Consider the following 18,687-nt stretch of genomic DNA (forward strand, 5'->3'; position numbering starts at 1 on the left):
TGTTAAGATAGTTTCTCATCTTCCTTGACTAGTTAAGCATCTGTCAAGCTTTTCTTGATGCAATCTATATGTAGATACGAACTATAGATACAATTAACATTTTCATTCTCCAACGAATACTTACTTTGTGACAACAAGGCAATCGCTTTCAAAATCCATTTTTTTAGTAAACAAATACCTCCTCTTAGAAAAAACAGTCCTCAGTGCATGACTGAGCCACCTACCATGTTGTTTCACACATCTGAATTCTAAAACCAGAAATCAGAAAGACAAAAATATTCAAGTCAGGGGTTGGTGGCTTACACCTGTAACCCTTGCTATTCAGAAGGCTGAGACCTAAGAAATGCCAGCCTAGGTAGGAAAGTCTGTGAGAATATTTTTTTTTTAACCAGTCCTGGGGCTTGAACTCAGGGACTGGGCACTGTCCTTCAGCTTTCTCAAAGCTAGTGCTCTACCACTTCCAGCTTTTTCTGTGTATGTGGCACCAAGGAATCGAACCCAGGGCTTCATGCATATTAGGCTACACTCCCAGTGTCCAATTTCCAGGGTCCAATAAACCATTGAAAAGATAGGGACCCACATGGAGCTGTGGCTCAAGCAGTAGTGCACTAGCTTTGAAGAAAAACACTTGGAAACAACTCCTAGACCTTGAGTTCAATCCCCAGGACCAGCATACCCACACACACACAAAAATCATATTTCCTCAAGACTGCTGAAAATAAATTCCTTTTCAAAACTGTAACCACAGGTAAACATCAAGATCCTATGAGGCAGAAAGGAAAAACAATTTGTAAACTCTGAGTTTGGGCTTTCAGGACCCAATTACTATAGCAGGGACAATCTTAGTGTCTTTATCTGGAAATTGTGATGGCTATTTACTTCAAGGTAAACCAATTGATGGCCTTCTCAGAGTAATTGAGGAGAAACCTCTTGGATCACAAATCTATCCAGTAATTACTTTGGGATTCCACTGAGGAAGTGTCTACATAATTTCCTTTGTATGTCTTTTCCAAAAGGACATGTGTCTCCTAGCCAGTGTTCTTGAAGCCACAAATGCACTCCATTGATTTTCTCCTGTCTACAGTGGGTTGATTTCCAGCCCATAGTGTACACAGTGAATGAAACAATGACCGAATAGAGAAGATATTGATTGGTGGCCATTGATTTCAAGGCCCCAGGGTGTCAAAAGATTAGTTACTTTTAAAAGAAGTACGAAGGGTGACTTTGAACTACTTTTTATTGACAAACATAGACCAGATAAAACGTTCTGTTCAGCCACACACTTATTCAAAAGCTCCTATGAGCAGATTCTGTTACTTCCTTGTTGGATCTCAATGTAACACAAGGCCAAAAAGCTGTGTGTGTGTGCTCGTGTGTGTGTGTGTGTGTGTGTGTGTGCGTGTGTGTGCATGCGTCTGTGTGTGTGCACGCATGTGTGTATGTGTATATGTATGTGTGTGTGTGTGTGTGTGTGTGTGTAGGCTCTGGCTCACAAGGTAAAAATGGAACCGTGGTACAAGTGGTAGAGTGCAAGCTTTGAGCAAAAACGACAAGCAAGGGGCCGGGAGTTCAGCCTACTGGTAGACTGCTTGCCTAGCATGCACAAAGACCGGGGTTCAATTCCTTGGTACCACATAGATTTTCTATCTCTTTTTCTAAGAGCCGGAAGTGGTGCTGAGGCTCAAGTGGTAGAGTTCTAGCCTTGAGAAAGTCCAAGGACAGTGCTCAGGCCCTGAGCTCAAGCCCAGGACTGGCAAAAAAAAAAAAAAAAACCTGACAAGAGCGTAAGATCCTGAGGTCAAGTTCCAGTACCAGTGTATGTACATACATGCATATGCACATGTGTACACACACACACACACACACGCACGCACACACACACACACACACACACACACACACACACAGAGCAAGAACTTTGCATACCATTGAGCTACATTCCCAGTTTCACACCTGTACAACACTATCAACATAATTTCCACATATAAACATACGATGTTCTTTTTGGAAATAATTTATTATTTTTTAATTTAACAAGAATAACTTCTAGCCGGGCACTCTGGCTCACGCCTGTAATCCTAGCTACTCAGGAGGCTGAGATCTGAGGATCGAAGTTCAAAGCTAGCCCAGACAATAAAGACCTAAAGATCATGAGACTCTTATCTCCAGGTAATCACTAGAAAATGGGAAGTGAGGCTGTGGTTCAGGGGTAGGGCAGTAGCCTGGAACTGAAGAACTCAGGGATAGCGACCAGGCCCAGAGTTCAAGCCCCATGACCCACACATACAAAAAAAGAATAATAACTTCTATATTTAGCTATTTTTACATTTATTATCTTATCTATTCTTTACAACACTGCTCGGAGATAGGTAGCACTGCTATCCATGTCCTAAGGAAGGTACTGAAGCACAGAAATGTTGAGGGATCCAAAGTCACACAGCTAGAAGCTGGGCACGGTGGCTCACACCTGTAATCCTAGCTATTCAGGAGGCTGAGATTTGAGGATCAAAGATCAAAACCAATCTGAGCAGGCAAGTCTGTGAATCTCTTATCTCCAGTTAACTACCCAAAAGCTGAAAATAGAGCCTGGCTCAAGTGGTAGAACAGCAACCTTGAACAAAAAAGCTTCAGGGAACAATGCTCAGGCCCTGAGTGCAAGCCCTAGTATTGGCATAGAAAAATGTTTTAAAAGAAAGTGATGATTTTTATGTCTATGTAGTTATGTTTATATACTCTATAGACATAATGTTTTATTACATAGAATAATGCTTAATTTTAATTATGTTCTAAAACCTAAGTGCCAGTGATTGTATACAGAGATTCCCTTCTTAAATATCTATTAAACATGACATTTGAAATATGATGTAAAAATCAATGTTAAGAAATGGTTTAATAAAAAAATAAGAAAGTGATGACTTCTGCCTCCTCCCCTTGTCACATACCAGAGCCCAGAGGAGCTGAATTTCCTGTTTTAAAGGATGATCAGGGATCACACTGAGCCTCAAGTACAGCTAAGCCAGGATCCAACTAGATATTCGCATAGCTCCAAGGCCACTCTTCTGCCATGGTTGGCAGCTAAAAATTTTCACCTTTATAGCTCTTCATTTGCATCTTGTACAAACATTAAAAAAGAGTTTGCCACAGCCTAATCCAATAGCTAATTAGCAACACCTGCATCAGGGCGTTATTAGCATCTTGCTATTAGGTTACTGTCTGTACTACAGAGGACGTGATTATGCCTGTCAAATTGTGACAGGACTTGCTTAGTTTGTCAGTTCATGTATAAATTTAAATGTCATCTTTTTAATAGCCTGCTCCCAAAAAATGTTTAGACATGACAATTGCTATTTTTGAATTTTACTCACAGACTGCCCCAGTAGATAACAGAATTGCAATTTGATTCCTAAAGATTAACAACTTATATTTATATGCATGAATGTGTGTGTCTTTTTAACTTTTTGTGTATTTGTGTTCTAGTGCTGGGGCTTGAACCAAAGCATGGCCTCTTTTAGGCTTTTCTCTCAAGACTAGCTAGCATTCTGTCAATTCATCCATATCTCTACTTCTGGATTTCTGCTGGTTAACTAAAGGAAAGAGTCTCCAGGCTAACTTCAAACTTCAATCCTCAGATCTCAGCCTCCTGAGTAGCTAGAATTACCAGCATGAACTACAGATACCCAGTTCAGGCTATAGTATTCTATCTTCACAGGTAGATGGACATTAATACAACATAGTCTATTTTGACCTTTCCTCAAACGTCCTATTTTTGGCAATGTATTTCCCCCAAGAACTCGCTTTCACTATACCTTGGATATTAAGTAAAATTGAAACAAATACAAAAAAAAAAAACCAACAAAACAAACAAACCCTCAAGCTGGAGGCCAGGAACATGGCCTAGTGGTAGAGTGCTTGCCTAGCATGCATGAAGCCCTAGGTTCGATTGCTTGGTACCACATACACAGAAAAAGCCAGAGTGGTGCTGTGGCTCAAATAGTAGAATGCTAGCCTTGAGAAAAACAAAAACAAAAACAAAAAAAACCCAGGGACAGTGCCCAGTCACTGAATTCAAGCCCCAGGACTGGCAAAAGAAAAAAAAAAAAACGTTTTCTGGTCAGGTGTCAGTGGCTCACACCTGTCCAGACCAGTAATCCTAGCTCAGAAAGCTGAGATCTGAGGATCACTCTTTGAAGCCAGCCCAAGCAGGAAAGTACATGAAACTCATTTAAAATTAGCTACAAGGAAACAAAACAGAAGGGTTTCATTGTTATGTCTGGTACTAGAATTTGAGCTCAGGTCCTCACACTTGCTAGGCTGGCATTCTACCACTGCTTAACTGGATGGAGTCTGATGAACATTCCTGCTTGAACAGTAACCACACACCTCAGATCTCAGCTTCCTCAGGAGCGAAGATTAAAAGTGTGAGCCATTGGTACCCAGGTACAAGGAAAATCTGTAATCATGTATTCAAAGCCAGACTGTTCAGGCTGTTTATAATTTTTAAGGGTAGGACATTGTGCATGCATGTGTGTGTGTGTGCTAGTACTGGGACTTGAATTCAGAGCCTTGCACTCTGTTTTTTGTTCAAGGCTGGCACTCTAGCCCTTGAGCTATACCTCCGCTTCAAGCTTTTTGCTGGTTAACTGGAGAGAAAACCCTCTGAGATCTGTCTGCCCAGGCTGGTTTTTAAACCTTCACCTTCCAGCATCCTGAGTAGCTAGTTACAGGAGCCACCAGTGTTCAGCACAAATAGAACATTTAAAATTTCCCAATCTTCCTTAAGATTACATTAAGAAAACAGGATGATTTTAATAATCATTCAATGAAAACTATAGTTAGTTTGCCCTTTTCTACCCTTCACTTCTGTCTCTCTTCTTTTTTGCATTGCTGGGGACAAAACCACAAGCCTCACACATGCTATGTAAGCACTCTACTAATGAACTAAAACCCTGTCCCAAACTTACCTTCATAAGAAAAATGACCAAGAAAAGAAAAGCAAACAACAATTTCAATATTCCTCTCATCTGGGTTAAGACTTCCAAATATACTTTCCTATGGAGATAACTACTTTTCAGAAATAGAACAAAAAATTAACACAAAGGGGCCGGGAGTTTGGGCTAGTGATTAAAATGCTTGCCTAGCATGCATGAAGACCCAGGTTCGATTCCTCGATACCACAAACATAGAAAAAAGCCGGAAGTGGTGCTGAGACTCAAGTGGTAGAGCTCTAGCCTTGAGAAAGTCCAAGGACAGTGCTCAGGCCCTGAGCTCAAGCCCAGGACTGGCAAAAAAAAAAAAAAAAATTAACACAAAGTATAATCCACAGGGTTTCAACATTTTACCTGGACAATGCTGACTCTGTAAAATTCCTTCCTTGTATATAATATAAATCATCTAACTGTATTAAAATTAAATGTAATTTGAAATTAATGATGTGAACAATTTATTGCAGTTATCATTGAATCAAACCACTTTTATAATACAGCCATTCACCTTGGCTTCCCAGAAACAAAGAAAGAAATAGCCTTCCAAATGGCGGAGGGACAGCTGAGTCTGTGGTGCTAATCACGCATCACTGACCTCCGTGCTCTCAGCAGGGCGAGAGCAGGGCCGTTCACCTCCCTGGGCCCTGGGTCTCACCTGAAAATAGGCACAACAGCACCTGCGCGCAAGGTTATGATCATACACTGGGCAAGTACTTACCAAGGGGTTCAGGAGGAGCAACTCTCCTGGATGTTAGAAATCGAATCAAAAGTCAGGTGCTGGTGGCTCACATCTGTAATCCTGGCTACTAAGGAGGCTGAGATTGGAGGATCCAAATTTGAAGCCATTTCAGGCAGGCAAATCCTGAGACTCTTATCTCCAATAAACCAATGAAGGCGGTGAACTACAAGGGACAATATGTCTCAAGTGGGTAGAGTGCCAGCCTCAAGAGAAAAGACAAATTAGAGTGTGAAGCCCCAGTGATGGTGTAAATGCATGCGGAAGGAAGGAAGGAAGGAAGGAAGGAAGGAAGGAAGGAAGGAAGGAAGGAAGGAAGGAAGGAAGGAAGGAAGGAAGGAAGGGAGGGAGGGAGGGAGGGAGGGAAGGGGAGGGAGGGAAGGGGAGGGAGGGAGGGAAGGAGGGAGGGAAGAGGAGGGAGGGAGGGGGAGGGAGGGAGGGAGGGAGGGAAGGGGAGGGAGGGAGGGAAAGGGGGAAAACCTAATCAAGAACAAGATAAGCATAGTCCCCTAACTTTGTGTATGGGTGCATGCATGCCAGTCCTGGGCTTGAACTCAGGGCCTGAGCACAGTTCCTGAACGTTTTTGCTCAAGGCTAGCACTCTACCTCTTGAGCCACAGCTCTACTTCTGGATTTTCTGAAGGAATGGTTTATTGGAAACAAGAGCCTCACAGACTTTCCAGCCTGGGCTGGCTTGAACCTTGATCCTCAAGATCTCACCCTTCTGAATATCTAGGTTTACAATCAGGAGCCACTGGGACCCAGCCATAATCCCTATTCTTATAGAATTTATGCAACAGGAAAATGAGAAAGAAGAACAATAAATAATTATCAATTTGACAAGGATGATATAAGATACACACAAGGGTACAAACAGAAAGGGACAGAGTTCATTTTATTCATAGAGGAGGATCTTGTAACCTTGTTACAGTAGAGCTATCAGCAAAAGATCACAGATAAAATACATGTAAGAGTCTGGCACCAGTAGTCCATGTCTATAATCCTAGCTACTCAGGGGGCTAAGATCTAAGGAACAGAGACTGAAGCCAACCAGAGATTCTAATCTCCAATTAGCCAACAAAAAGCCAGATGTGGAGCTGTGGCTTGAGTGGTAAAGAAACATCCTTGAGTGAAAATAGCAAGTGAGCCTGAAGCCTTGAGTTCAAGGCCTGGCACCAAAACTTAAATAATAAATAACACATTTTATTATGCTATTGCCTCTGAACAAGATATGGAGAACATTGAGAAGGGACAAGGATGTGAAATTTAAAATAACAGGTTAGGTATTTTCAGAAGTTTACTGATATCTGGACAAACTTAATAAAATGTAACACATATCCTTTGCAGTACATAGTGGAGTTAATTATTTAAAAACTGAAACACAAACTATGGGGTTTCCCCAAAGCCCAGACTAAGAAGCTAACGAAGCTTCCAGCTGCAGACTAGCATTATAAGCACAAATAGCTCATGCCTGTAATCCTAGCTACTGAGAAGGCTGAGATCTGAGGATCATGGTTTGAAACCAGCCAGGGCAATGAAGTCTGAGAGACTCTTATCTCCAATTAGGCACCAAAAAAGCTGGAGTAGAGGTGTAGCTCAAGTAGTAGAGTGCCAGCCTGGAGCAACATCAATAAAAACAACAACAAAGAACATCAAGGAGAATGCCCAGTCCCTGAGTATTCAAGCCCTAGTGTTGGCACTCCACAGACAGACAAAAAAAAGCTAGGTGAAACTCCTGGTTGCAAGCTAGCATTAAAAAGTTCAGCTTGCCTCAAAGCAGTCGCTGTTTTCTATTATCCAAAGTCTTGGGTTTTAATGGCTGCTTGGGAACAGGAAGCAGACTGTGAACTTGCATAAGGAAGGAATTTGGAATTAAAGCCCCACATAGAATATTCACATTCAGTTAAAGAGAAATCTGGGGAAAGTGTGTATCCACCTTTGAGAGTTTGGGAAAAGACAGAGGGAAGGGTGAGGGAGAGTGGGAGGGAGGGGGGGGGAAAGAAAGCGAGAGCGAGAGTGAGAGAGCCAGAGAGCAAGGGAGGGAGGGAGAGAGAGAGAGGGGGGGGGGTCTGGTTTGACCCACATTCAGGGTGCTTAAAAATAAAGATCTCTCCTGAGATTCATAATTAAATTTCATGTATTTGGGATTAAAATTGTCTCCCAAACTCTAAAACAAGAAATTAGCAGATAAAAGGCTAGGCAAATAAAATCTCAGAATCCAAAAATATCAAGTATACCAGCAAACAAGCTTCCATGGGTGTAAGTCAACAGAAGAAATTAGGCTCTAATTGGAAATGTCAGATAAAATAATGGGCCAGGAGTTTGGACTAGTGGTAGAGTACTTGCCTAGCATGCACAAAAACCCAGGGTCAATTCCTGGGTGCCACATACATAACAAAAGTCGAAAGTGGTGCTGTGGCTCAAGTGGTAGAGCTCTAACCTTGAAAAAACCCAAGGACAGTGCTCAGGCCCCAAGTTCAAGCCAGGACTTGGGAAAAAAAAAAAGGCATAAAACAAGCATATAGTGGCTCAAAATTGAAAATCTCAGCCAGGCACTAGCAGCTCTGCCAGGGCAGCCCAGGCAGAAGAGTCTGAGACATTCCCATCTCCACAGAGGAAGCTGTACACGGTGGAGCAAGAATGCTCAGAGACAGCATCCAGGTCCAGAGTTCAAGCCCTAGTACTGGCACATACATACATGTGCACACACGTGCACACGTACACACAAATGGCTTACAGCAAATGTTCAAAGCTTCACTATGGGAAGATCCCTTCCTAGTCAGGTGGTCTGGCTATTTTTGGCATCTCTGAACTCCCTATTTTCTCTATCCTGGGTAGAATGTTGGGTCATAATTGAAATCAAGGTCAAGTTCTGCTTCTACATTAGGAAGGCGGAATTTGGGCCCAATACTCCAGGCACACGGGTATAGTGGTGGACTGTTAGGATAAGCACACATGGGGACAACAGAGGCTTTCTGGGAAATTGTTGCCTGTGCTTATACCATTCATTTCTAAGAAACTGAGGGAGTCCACTGGCCCACTCCATAATATATTATGCAAACAGAAAGTTCATCTGTGGAACAGTGTTCCCACTGGCCAGTCCTTCTGATTACCCAGCTCAAATCTTTCACTCTTCTTCCAATGACTATCAGTAAACTGGTATCAGTGTGGGTATCTGTGGGAGTTCCAGCCCAAGGGACAATGGCAGTAGCTTCCTGGGCATGGCCCCATGACTCAGCTATCCTTATTAGGTGGTGCTTAGTTAAGGGCCTGGATATCCTGCCTGCACCTCTGCCTCCTTCGCTGGGAATCCCTTAACCTATGACTTACCTCTCATCTTCTTCCATCTTGGGGGTTTCCTTCTTGAACTTAAAATGGGCAACTGTGTGCCCTGGCATTCTGTCCTGATTCCCTGCATCTGAAGCTTTATTGTAAATGAGGGTGTGGGGGAGTGTGTGGAGCCAATTCCTTTATACCACAATCAAGCCAGGTGCCAGTGGCTTATGCCTGTAACCCTACGCCGGAGGCTGAGATCTGAGGATCTCTCTACCCTCCTAGCCACCAACTTTGTCTGCAACTTGAGTTTCTCTTCTGAGAGCAGCCATACTAAAAGAGGACAATTGGTAAATCTAGGGGTAAATCTTCATAGTCCAGCATTGCTCTCTTGACAAAGTTAAAAAAAAATCGTGGGCCGGGAGTTTGGCCTAGTGGTTAAAGTGCTTGCCTAGCATGCATGAAGACCCGGGTTCGATTCCTCGGTACCACATATATAGAAAAAAGCCGGAAGTGGTGCTGAGGCTCAAGTGGTAGAGCTCTAGCCTTGAGAAAGTCCAAGGAGAGTGCCCAGGCCCTGAGCTCAAGCCCAGGACTGGCAAAAAAAAAAAAAAAAAAAATCGTCTATTCTTGGGTGGGACCCCTGGGTCTGGGTGCTGTCCCTGTGCTTGTTAGTCATGGGACTTGAACTCTAGACCTGGGCACTATCCCTAAGCTCTTCAGCTCAAGGCTACTGCCCTAGTCCTTGAGCCACAGCACCACGTCCAGTTTTCTGGAGGTTAACTGGAGATGAGTCTCACAGACTTTAGTGTAGTGCCCAGGTTGGCTTTGAACCACGATCCTCAGATCTAGCCTCCTGAGTAGCTAGGATTACAGGTGTGAGTCACTGTGCCCAGCTGTCCGTGCTTTTTTTTTTTTATTAGACTAGCACTCTACCACTTAGGCCACAGCTCCTCATTTCTGGTTTTTTAATGCCTAATTGGAAATAAAGGTCTCACAGACCTCCTTGTTCAGCTGGCAGTGAACTGTGATCCTCACATCTCAGCCTGCTGAATAGCTAGGATCATAGGTATGAGCCACCAGGTGCCTGGCAAAACGTGAGGAAGAGACAGCTAACTGCTGTAACCGTTGAGTGTAAGTGAAGTCTTCTTCACTTATGTATGTCCTGACACTTGGAATGTCCACTGCTGCCCAGGAAACCAGGGGGAAAGACCAAGCTTGACATCATGAGAACAGTGACAGAGACAGTTAGAAATTCCCCCAGCCCAGATACCTGTTATCGAGCACCCCCGGTCTAAAGGTGACAGAACTGTTCTGGTCTGGTTTTAGCATTCCATTTGTTTTAAATAGTGGTACCGAGGGGGTTTCAATTCAACAAGTCAGCACAGTGTGTCTTGATCAACCTCACCTCAGCCAGCACTGGTTCCCACGCTAGGGATTATGTCCCTAAAACTGTGTTTGACTGTTAAAATAATTTACACACACCTATTTGTAAAAATGAAACATTTATTGAGTATATGGTTGTTTAGTAACAGCAACACATAGTTTCTCCAGAAAAGATGAGCCAAATCCCTTCAAATTGAAGAAAACAATTCTCCATTTTTCCCAGTTAGATCCGAATCTACATTTTTATACTGTAATAATTTCCAAATAATACACAAAGTAACTGAAGGAATATAGTCACATTATTCCAAAATCAAAATAGTTTAAGGTAACAAGCAGTTAAAGGGTGTATCAGTGCACACAATGCCTTCAGCAGCTTTAGAACTACTGCTACTCAAAATATTTTACCATTTATTATGCAAAACACCTGCAACCTTATCCAGTTTCAGATTTGTTTAATTTCCTTCACAGATGTTGTTACAGCTATTAAAACCTATGTGTCCACAGCAACAAATCCTGACAGCACATGATGCTTATGTGCTGGGGCTTGAACTCAAGGCCTAAGTGCTGTCCTTGGGCATTCTCAAGGCTAGAGCTCTACCACTTGAGCCACAGTACCACTTCCAACTTTTTTCTATGTATGTGGTGCTGAGGACCAAATTCCCAGCGTCCACTGTTAAATTCTTAATGGATGATATTTTTTGTAACAAGATAAGCCCTGAATTGTTTTTACACAAAACAATATTGCAGTATTCTTGAAGAAAAGCCCCATACAAAGGTTGAAAACGGCTACTGTCCAGCACATTGGGCACTGTATCATTTTTTTAACCTATTTTTTTTTGGGGGGGGGTGCTGATTCGGGGGCTTGAATTCCAGGCCTGAGTGCTGTTCCTGAGCTTCTTTTGCTCAAGGCTAGGGTTCTACTTCAGGCTTTCTGGTAGCTAATTCAAGATGAGTCTCACAAACTTTCCTGCCCACGCTGGCTTCAATCTGTGACTCAGATCTCAGACTCTTGAGTTGCTAGGATTATAGGCATGAGCCACCAATGCCTGGCTTGGCCGACTTTAAAGGGGGTCACTATGGTATCATTTGTGGGAATATGCTCACATATGTCCGAACTACATATATAAACTAAACATAATCCAAGGCTCCATATTGGTTCTTAAATTTATAGTAATGCTAGCCACAGACCCTTCCAACAGTACTCACCATACTGCAAGTGTTGTGTGCAACACAGAAAATGCTTAAGAAATAATCCCATTAGAAAGGCTGGGGGTGTGGCTGAAGTGGTACAGTACTTGCCCAGCAAGCACAGGCCTGAGTTCAATGGGTCGGCCCCCCTCCCCCAAAAAGGAAAGAAATTTCATTAGACATTTAGAACTTAGTAAACACAAGGTGACAAAGTTTTCCAAAGCAAGCACAACATTTTAGTCACATTTGTGACTAATTGTACGCTGTCCAGACATGTTATTCTGCTTTCTCATAGTTCTGTAATTGCTAGTCATCTGAATAACATGACACATTTCTGGTTTCTAGACTTTCTCGTCTTTTTTCTTTTTCTTTCTTTCTTTCCTTTTTTTTTTTTTTTTTTTTAACTTTTCAAGACTTGGCCGTGAACTCAAAATTGTCCCGTGTCAACCTTCCCAGTGCCAGGATTACAGGTCTTCACCTCCACACCTACCTTTCTTTCATAATTCTTGCAACAGTTTCTAGGCTCTGTCTTAAATTTATGTTACTTGGTGTTCTTTTTTTAAGCAAACCTATTTTCAATGTCCAGCTACTTAAGAAACACCAAATATCAAAACAGTTCTGTCATTTAATAGGCAAATTGTTTGCTTTGGCAAAATATAAAAAGGTTGCTATTATAGTACAACTCATTTTAATCTACTTTTATTAAATATTCAAATACAGTAAGGCAATTATTACTTTAAAATTGAGTTTAATATATGGATAACTGGCCCCACACCTGACATATTGCACCCTACTTTTCTTCCTTACTCTAATAAACCAACATCATTATTTTTAAGAAGTGGTCTCTCTGAAATCATCTCGAAGAGGTTCTGATTGCAACTACAGTAGTATTACTTTCAAAATAAACCCAAAACCACAATGAGCAGTATCTTCTGTGATTTTCCTTTCATGCATTTCTACCACCTCCATTTATATTCCCTCTTGACAGTGCAGCCCAATGCATCCCTACTGGAGGGGTGCGATGATTCCCAAACCCCTCTTCCTGTCAGCATGAATTTGGGAAACTGAGTTCTAGGCTCCCACTCAGACCTAATGAAGCAATCTTCTTCCCTGGAATATGTGGTTAGTCTTATTTAATCAAATGTTTGGAGTGATTAAAGGATAACATTATCACAAAGTAGGATTGGGGGGGGAGACAAAATATGGGGGTGTTCATCCTAAATGATCAGTGAGGAGGTGACTGGAAACACGGCTAGTTCTGGCAAAGCCAGCGCTGCTACACACTACATGGAAGCCAGCACTCTTCTTGACCCCGAACACTAGGGTAGGCAGATGTGGGCCTACAGAAGGTACACTCCACCTGCTTCTCCATCTCTTCTCCATTTTCTCACCTTCTTTCCATCTTTCCTCTTACTCTGACTTCTCCCATTCTCCACTGTCCTCTCTTTCCTCTCCTCATCTCACTTCCTCTCTTCCTTCTCGCATGATTCATGTACACCATTCTCTTCTTCTCTTTCTCTTCCTTGAAAACTCTCCCTTACCTAACAGAAGCAGATTCATCCTGGAGCTCTACGTCAGGAAGCACTCAGCAAGCAGACACTGACCACCAGGGCAAATCTGAACCAGAACTGCAGCAGCTGCACGGGTATGGTAGACAGTCTAGCCCTTTCTCCTGTGGAGTCTAATCTTCTCAGGGGCTTGAGAGGTACACTGTACTTAAAAACCTAAGGTATGGTGAAGGGTAAGTGGCATACCTGAGGTCTCTAACCAACTCAAGTATCCAGCTCTAGTTCACAATCTGGTTGCCCAGTGGTCGTGCACACATCTGACTGAAGGCAAAATGAGGGGGCCAGGAGTGGGCAGTAGTGTGTGTACAGGTTCCACGGTGTCCAGAGATAACTTAGTGACTATGTAGTGACCATATATATATATGTATGAACTACTCTTCATAAAATATGTATTTTCTTAAAATATAAATCAATTCTCCAAATTCTTTTAAGATGACTACTTCATTCCAATAAAGTTTGACTACATTTTAAAATCTTTTCACTTTGGCAATACTATAGCCCAGAGATAGTTCTGAGGTCAGAATTGCTCTAACACACAGATTCAAAGAATATAATTTATATAAAATGCATAGGAACACTATATTCTATGAAAGACTACTAATTCAGAAAAAGCATGTAATAAATTGTAATTTAACCTTAACTCTGAAAATTGCATTTCTTAAGATTTCATAAGGAAATTACCTTGTCTAAAGATAAAATTTAAAAAACTCACTATTAAGAGACATTCTGTTGATAATATTAATCTTATATAAAAAAGTAGACAGCCTTTAACGAATGATTGTTGTCCTTAATGTACTACGTTGTCTCTCATCTCCTTTGCTGTCCCTTGGTTATCTCATATTGTTATAGTATCTCACTTTGTTATCTGATATATTGAATTTATTTGTATTTGGTTATTTGAAATTTGATAGGGAAGGGGGGGAAAACCAAGATGGGTGGGGGGTGTGGGGGGGGAGAGTAATGGGTACCAAGACATGTGAAAGGGCATCAATGTATGTGAATTAATGCACCTTCTATCTGGCAAATATCATGTAGCCCTTTTACTAATTACAATTAAAAAAAAAAGTAGACAGCCTTTACTATAGCCTGATTTATGGCAAAATGCTCAATTAGGTCAGGTCTGGAGAGACCAGAGGCAGCTTCTGGCTGATTTACAATGTAGATACTGGGACAGTGTGAACTGAACTACAATACAAAGGAGACCGTGGTGTTGGGCCCAGTGACTGAAGTATGGACGCTCTACCATCCATGCAATCATGTCGGAGACATGGAGGAGAGTCATCACTAAGAAAATCAAATCTTTGGGATCATGCAGTCATAAATTCGTATCTTGTCAGTAATCCCTATTTCAAAAATCACATTATAGCTGGGTGTGGTGGCAAACACCTGTAACTTTAGCTACCCAGGAGGCTGAGATCTGAGGATCAAGGTTCAAAGCCAAACCAGGCACTAAAGAACAAGAGACTCTTATCTCCAGTTAATCACTAGAAACCGGGAAGTAAGGCTGTGGATCAGGGGTAGGAGGGGAACCTTGAGCTGAAGAGTTCAGGGACTGCCCCTAGGCCCAGAGTTCAAGCTCCATTAATACCCCCCATACACACACAAAAATCACATTGTAACTCAACATATGCAGCATCCTAACTTCAATGTTAAACTTGGTAGTAGTAATAGTAGGAAGGAGGAGAAGGAAAGGAGGAAAGGAGGAAAGGCAGGCAGGCAGGCAGGCAGGCAGGCAGGCAGGCAGGCAGGCAGGAAGGAAGGAAGGAAGGAAGGAAGGATCGATCCATGATTCCCAAACCAGGAAGCTGATTTAAAAAACCAGAATCATAATGTGCTTACATCTGCACACTGATTCTAAGAAACTATCCATGTGATATTTGAGACAAGCAAGGGAATTTATGTAAGGATTGGCTATCAAAGGGAGTCAACCTACCATTGCTACTTTTGTCCTTGTGAATACCAAAGGATTCACGGCAGTGAAAAAACATGATGTCTGAGTATTTTTTAAAACTCAGTTAAAAAAAAAAAACCTCAGACATCTTTTTTAAAAAAAGAAAAAGAAAGAAAAAAAAAGAAAGAATGAAAGAAAGAAAGAAAGAAACAAACAAACAAACAGGGCCAGGACTGTGGCCTACTGGTAGAGTACTCACCTAGCATGCATGTGGTGCTGTGGCTCAAGTGATAAAAGTGATAGCCCTGGCCTTGTTCAAGCCCCAGGACTACCAAAAAAGAGGGAGGGAGAGAGGGAGGAAGGGAAGGAGGAGGGAAAAGGAAGCGGAGGAGAAGGCAGCAAAAATACTAAGATACTAGGTAATGGTTAAATTTTATTTACTAGTTTTGCAGTGCTGAGGTTTGAATCCAGGTTCTCAAGCATGTTAAGCAAGCACTCTACCAATGAGCTACATTTATCACTTTCATGTAATTTTAAATCTCTTCTCCCCATCTCTCCTTTGGACTTCTTCCTAGACAAAGTACACCATATGACCAAAGGGTGAAGCTCAGGCCATCTATTTTTCAGCAAGCTACTTACAGTCTTACATAGGCAGAGATCCGTGTCATTCATGGGCGCCTGGAATTAATGTATATGCATGTGTATGAATGTACTAAAATTTTTAGGCTTCTCATTTCTGCTCACAGGTGACAGCATAAAGATTTCCTTTTTCTACTCAGCAAACTAAGTTTCAACACAGTTCTTATTTCATCATAACATTGCGCCAAGAGTATGCAGCTCTCGATCCCTAACCTGTCTGCTTTAAGAATAGTAAGCTGGTTATTAATTTCTCTTTTGGCGGGGAAAAGGGTGTCAACCTCTACTTCACCTTTTTAAAGCTTCTCTTGCTCTGTCTCTGGTTGAGGCACTGAGGATAGGTGCCATGCACTGATCATTCTGTAAACTCCATGCACTTCCTGATTTCCCCTTGCCTAGTTAAGCTTTAAACAGCCAATGTGGAACAAGAAGGCACCCTCACAGCACTGTTAAGCCATGTGCCCTATTGTACATGCGAAATACTCAGAATGTAGAACTATCACAAGTAAAGAATGCCAACACAAGTAATCCTTTTCTCATCTTCAAGATGTAAAAAACTTTCTTCAGTGATGTTCAAAAAGGGAAGATAAACAGGTGCTGGTGGCTCTGGTGGCTCACGCCTGCAATCCTGGCTACCCAAGAGGCTGAGATCTGAGGGTCATGGTTCAAAAGCCAGCCTGGACAGTAAAGTCCATGAGACTCTTGTCACCAAAAACTATTCAAAAAAGCCAGTAGAAGCACTGTGGCTCGAGTGGTAGAGAGCTTGCCTTAAGCAAAAGAAGCTCAGGGACAGAGGCCAGGCCTAGAGTATAAGCCCCAAGACCAGCCAAAACAAAACAAAACAAAACAAACCTAGGATGGAATGCGCACAATCCTACTCAAAACAACTATAACTCTGTGTAAAAGACTTATTGATCCAAGTATCCACTGAAGTTGTCTAACCTGAAGTAAAGCTATATACATTTGCTTCTTTAAAAATGTCTTGTAAAGCCATTTTTGAGGTAGAAGTCTACATGGACCTAAACTTTCTGGTCACATAAGTGCTCAGTTATGTTTTTGGTCCGCTGCATTTCCAATTGCCACTAGGGCTCTCAGTTTATTATCAACACAGTATAGTTTGTTTCCAGAATGCCCAGTAAAGGTGAAAATTTTCACTTATAGTGATTTAAAAACAAAGTCCCAAAATATTTTAGAGCTGTGTTTTGGCAAGATATTTAACATACACAAAATGAAAACACTATGTTTCTCAAAACACACACACACACACACACACACCTCAAAAGTTTTCACCTGTTTCCTTTCTCATACAGCTCAATTTTTTAACGTGCAGTTTGCTTAAAATCTAACAGTAAATTTAAACACGATTGTCACAAAAATATCGTAGAAGAGAGATGAAATGTATAAGGGTACACACAGATTGTCAATGGTTACATTGGTTATATCACATTTCTTGAAAACAAAACTTTTCTGCTCCTGTAAACAACTTTTTCCCACACGTGTAAAGTGAGATTAGTGCTGCCATAATTATTGCTATACTCACAGTTTGAATGTCTACACTGTGTATGAGGTACATTTTCTCCATCCATACACACACACTGCTCCTACTCACTCGTGAGTGATGCCCACAGAACCATAGGTTACAGCCACTCGAAAATGTTTTCAACACTGGAATGACAGGAAGTCATGCTACAAATATCAGAGACCAAAATGTCTTCTGGCTTGGAGCCCCAGATTTTAACTTACTCTTCATTACATGAATAGACTGCTCTGTTAAACTTCTTCAGGAAAATAAGATTACTTAGAAGATAAACAATGTCGTGCTAAACACTTCATCCTAGAGTACTCCTTATTTGTTCTCTGATACTTCACTGTTTTAGCCACTGAATTTTAGCAGCCACCAGAGTCACCTTTCCTCTCTTGGTCTGTCATAGCGTTCTCTTATGCTCTTCGCTAGGCGTTTGATAAACACTCTGTAAATCTTCCCACAGTATGTATGCACAGTCTTCTGTAGTTCCAGTTCTAAAGGCTTTAATAAGGAACGAACATCGTCATCTTCGAAAGAACACTAGAGAAAGAAAACAAAAAGCAAACACACATATAAAAATTATTACCTAGTGGGCCGGGAGTTTGGCCTAGTGGTTAAAGTGCTTGCCTAGCATGCATGAAGACCCGGGTTCGATTCCTCGGTACCACATACATAGAAAAAAGCTGGAAGTGGTGCTGAGGCTCAAGTGGTAGAGCTCTATCCTTGAGAAAGTCCAAGGACAGTGCTCAGGCCCTGAGCTCAAGCCCAGGACTGGCAAAAAAAAAAAAAAAATTATTACCTAATAACTTCTGGGTTACTGATCAGATCAAAGAAGAAATTCAAAACTTTCTTGAATATTACATTCAATGACAATTAAGAGACATCACAAAGGAACTTATGGGACATAGCAAAGGCAGTTCTAAGGGGCAAATTTATCACACTAGGAGCACATATTAAAAAGAAGAAAAGCATGTAAATAACCTAAAAAAGAAATTGAAACACCTAGAGGAGCAAGAAAAAGTTAATTCTAAAACAACTAGAAGGACAGAAATAACAAAAATAAAATCAGAAATATCAAGAGATTCAAATAAGATCCACTATACATAAAATTAAGACATCAAAAAGTTGGTTCTTTGAAAGAGTCAACAGAATTGACAGACTCCTGGCAAGATTAATCAAAAAAAGGAGAGGGGAGACTCAAATAAACAAGATTAGAGACTCCCATGGGAACAATCACAACCGATATCCAAGAAATTCAGTCCATTATGAATAAGTACTAACAGGGCCTATATTCAAAAATAAGAAAATCTAGTAGAAATGGATGATTTCTTAAATAAATATAGGCTACCAACATTGAACAATGAAGAGGTAAACACACTGAACAAACCAATTTCATACAATGAAATTGTGGAAGCAATCAGGGAAATGCCAACCAAAAGGAGCCTAGGTCCAGATGGTTTCACTGCAGAATTCTACAACACGTTTAAAGATGAAGTAACACC

The 18,687-nt window shown here is 41.4% G+C and overlaps 1 protein-coding gene across 1 annotated transcript in view; it reads right to left on the reverse strand.

Moving 5' to 3' along the window:
- Positions 1-15,440: 15,440 nt before the first annotated feature.
- Positions 15,441-18,687, reverse strand: part of Gxylt1 (glucoside xylosyltransferase 1) — a 42,076-nt gene continuing 38,829 nt past the window's right edge. Inside the window, exon 8 of the mRNA XM_090324454.1 lies at positions 15,441-17,725. Within this exon, the coding sequence (XP_090180580.1) occupies positions 17,564-17,725 (162 nt within the window). The 3' untranslated portion in view covers positions 15,441-17,563. The remainder of the gene's footprint in view (positions 17,726-18,687) is intronic.

This window comes from Megascapheus bottae, chromosome 2 (assembly GCF_031878675.1).
Source record: "Megascapheus bottae isolate mThoBot1 chromosome 2, mThoBot2.hap1, whole genome shotgun sequence".
In the NCBI taxonomy this organism is placed as follows: domain Eukaryota; kingdom Metazoa; phylum Chordata; class Mammalia; order Rodentia; family Geomyidae; genus Megascapheus; species Megascapheus bottae.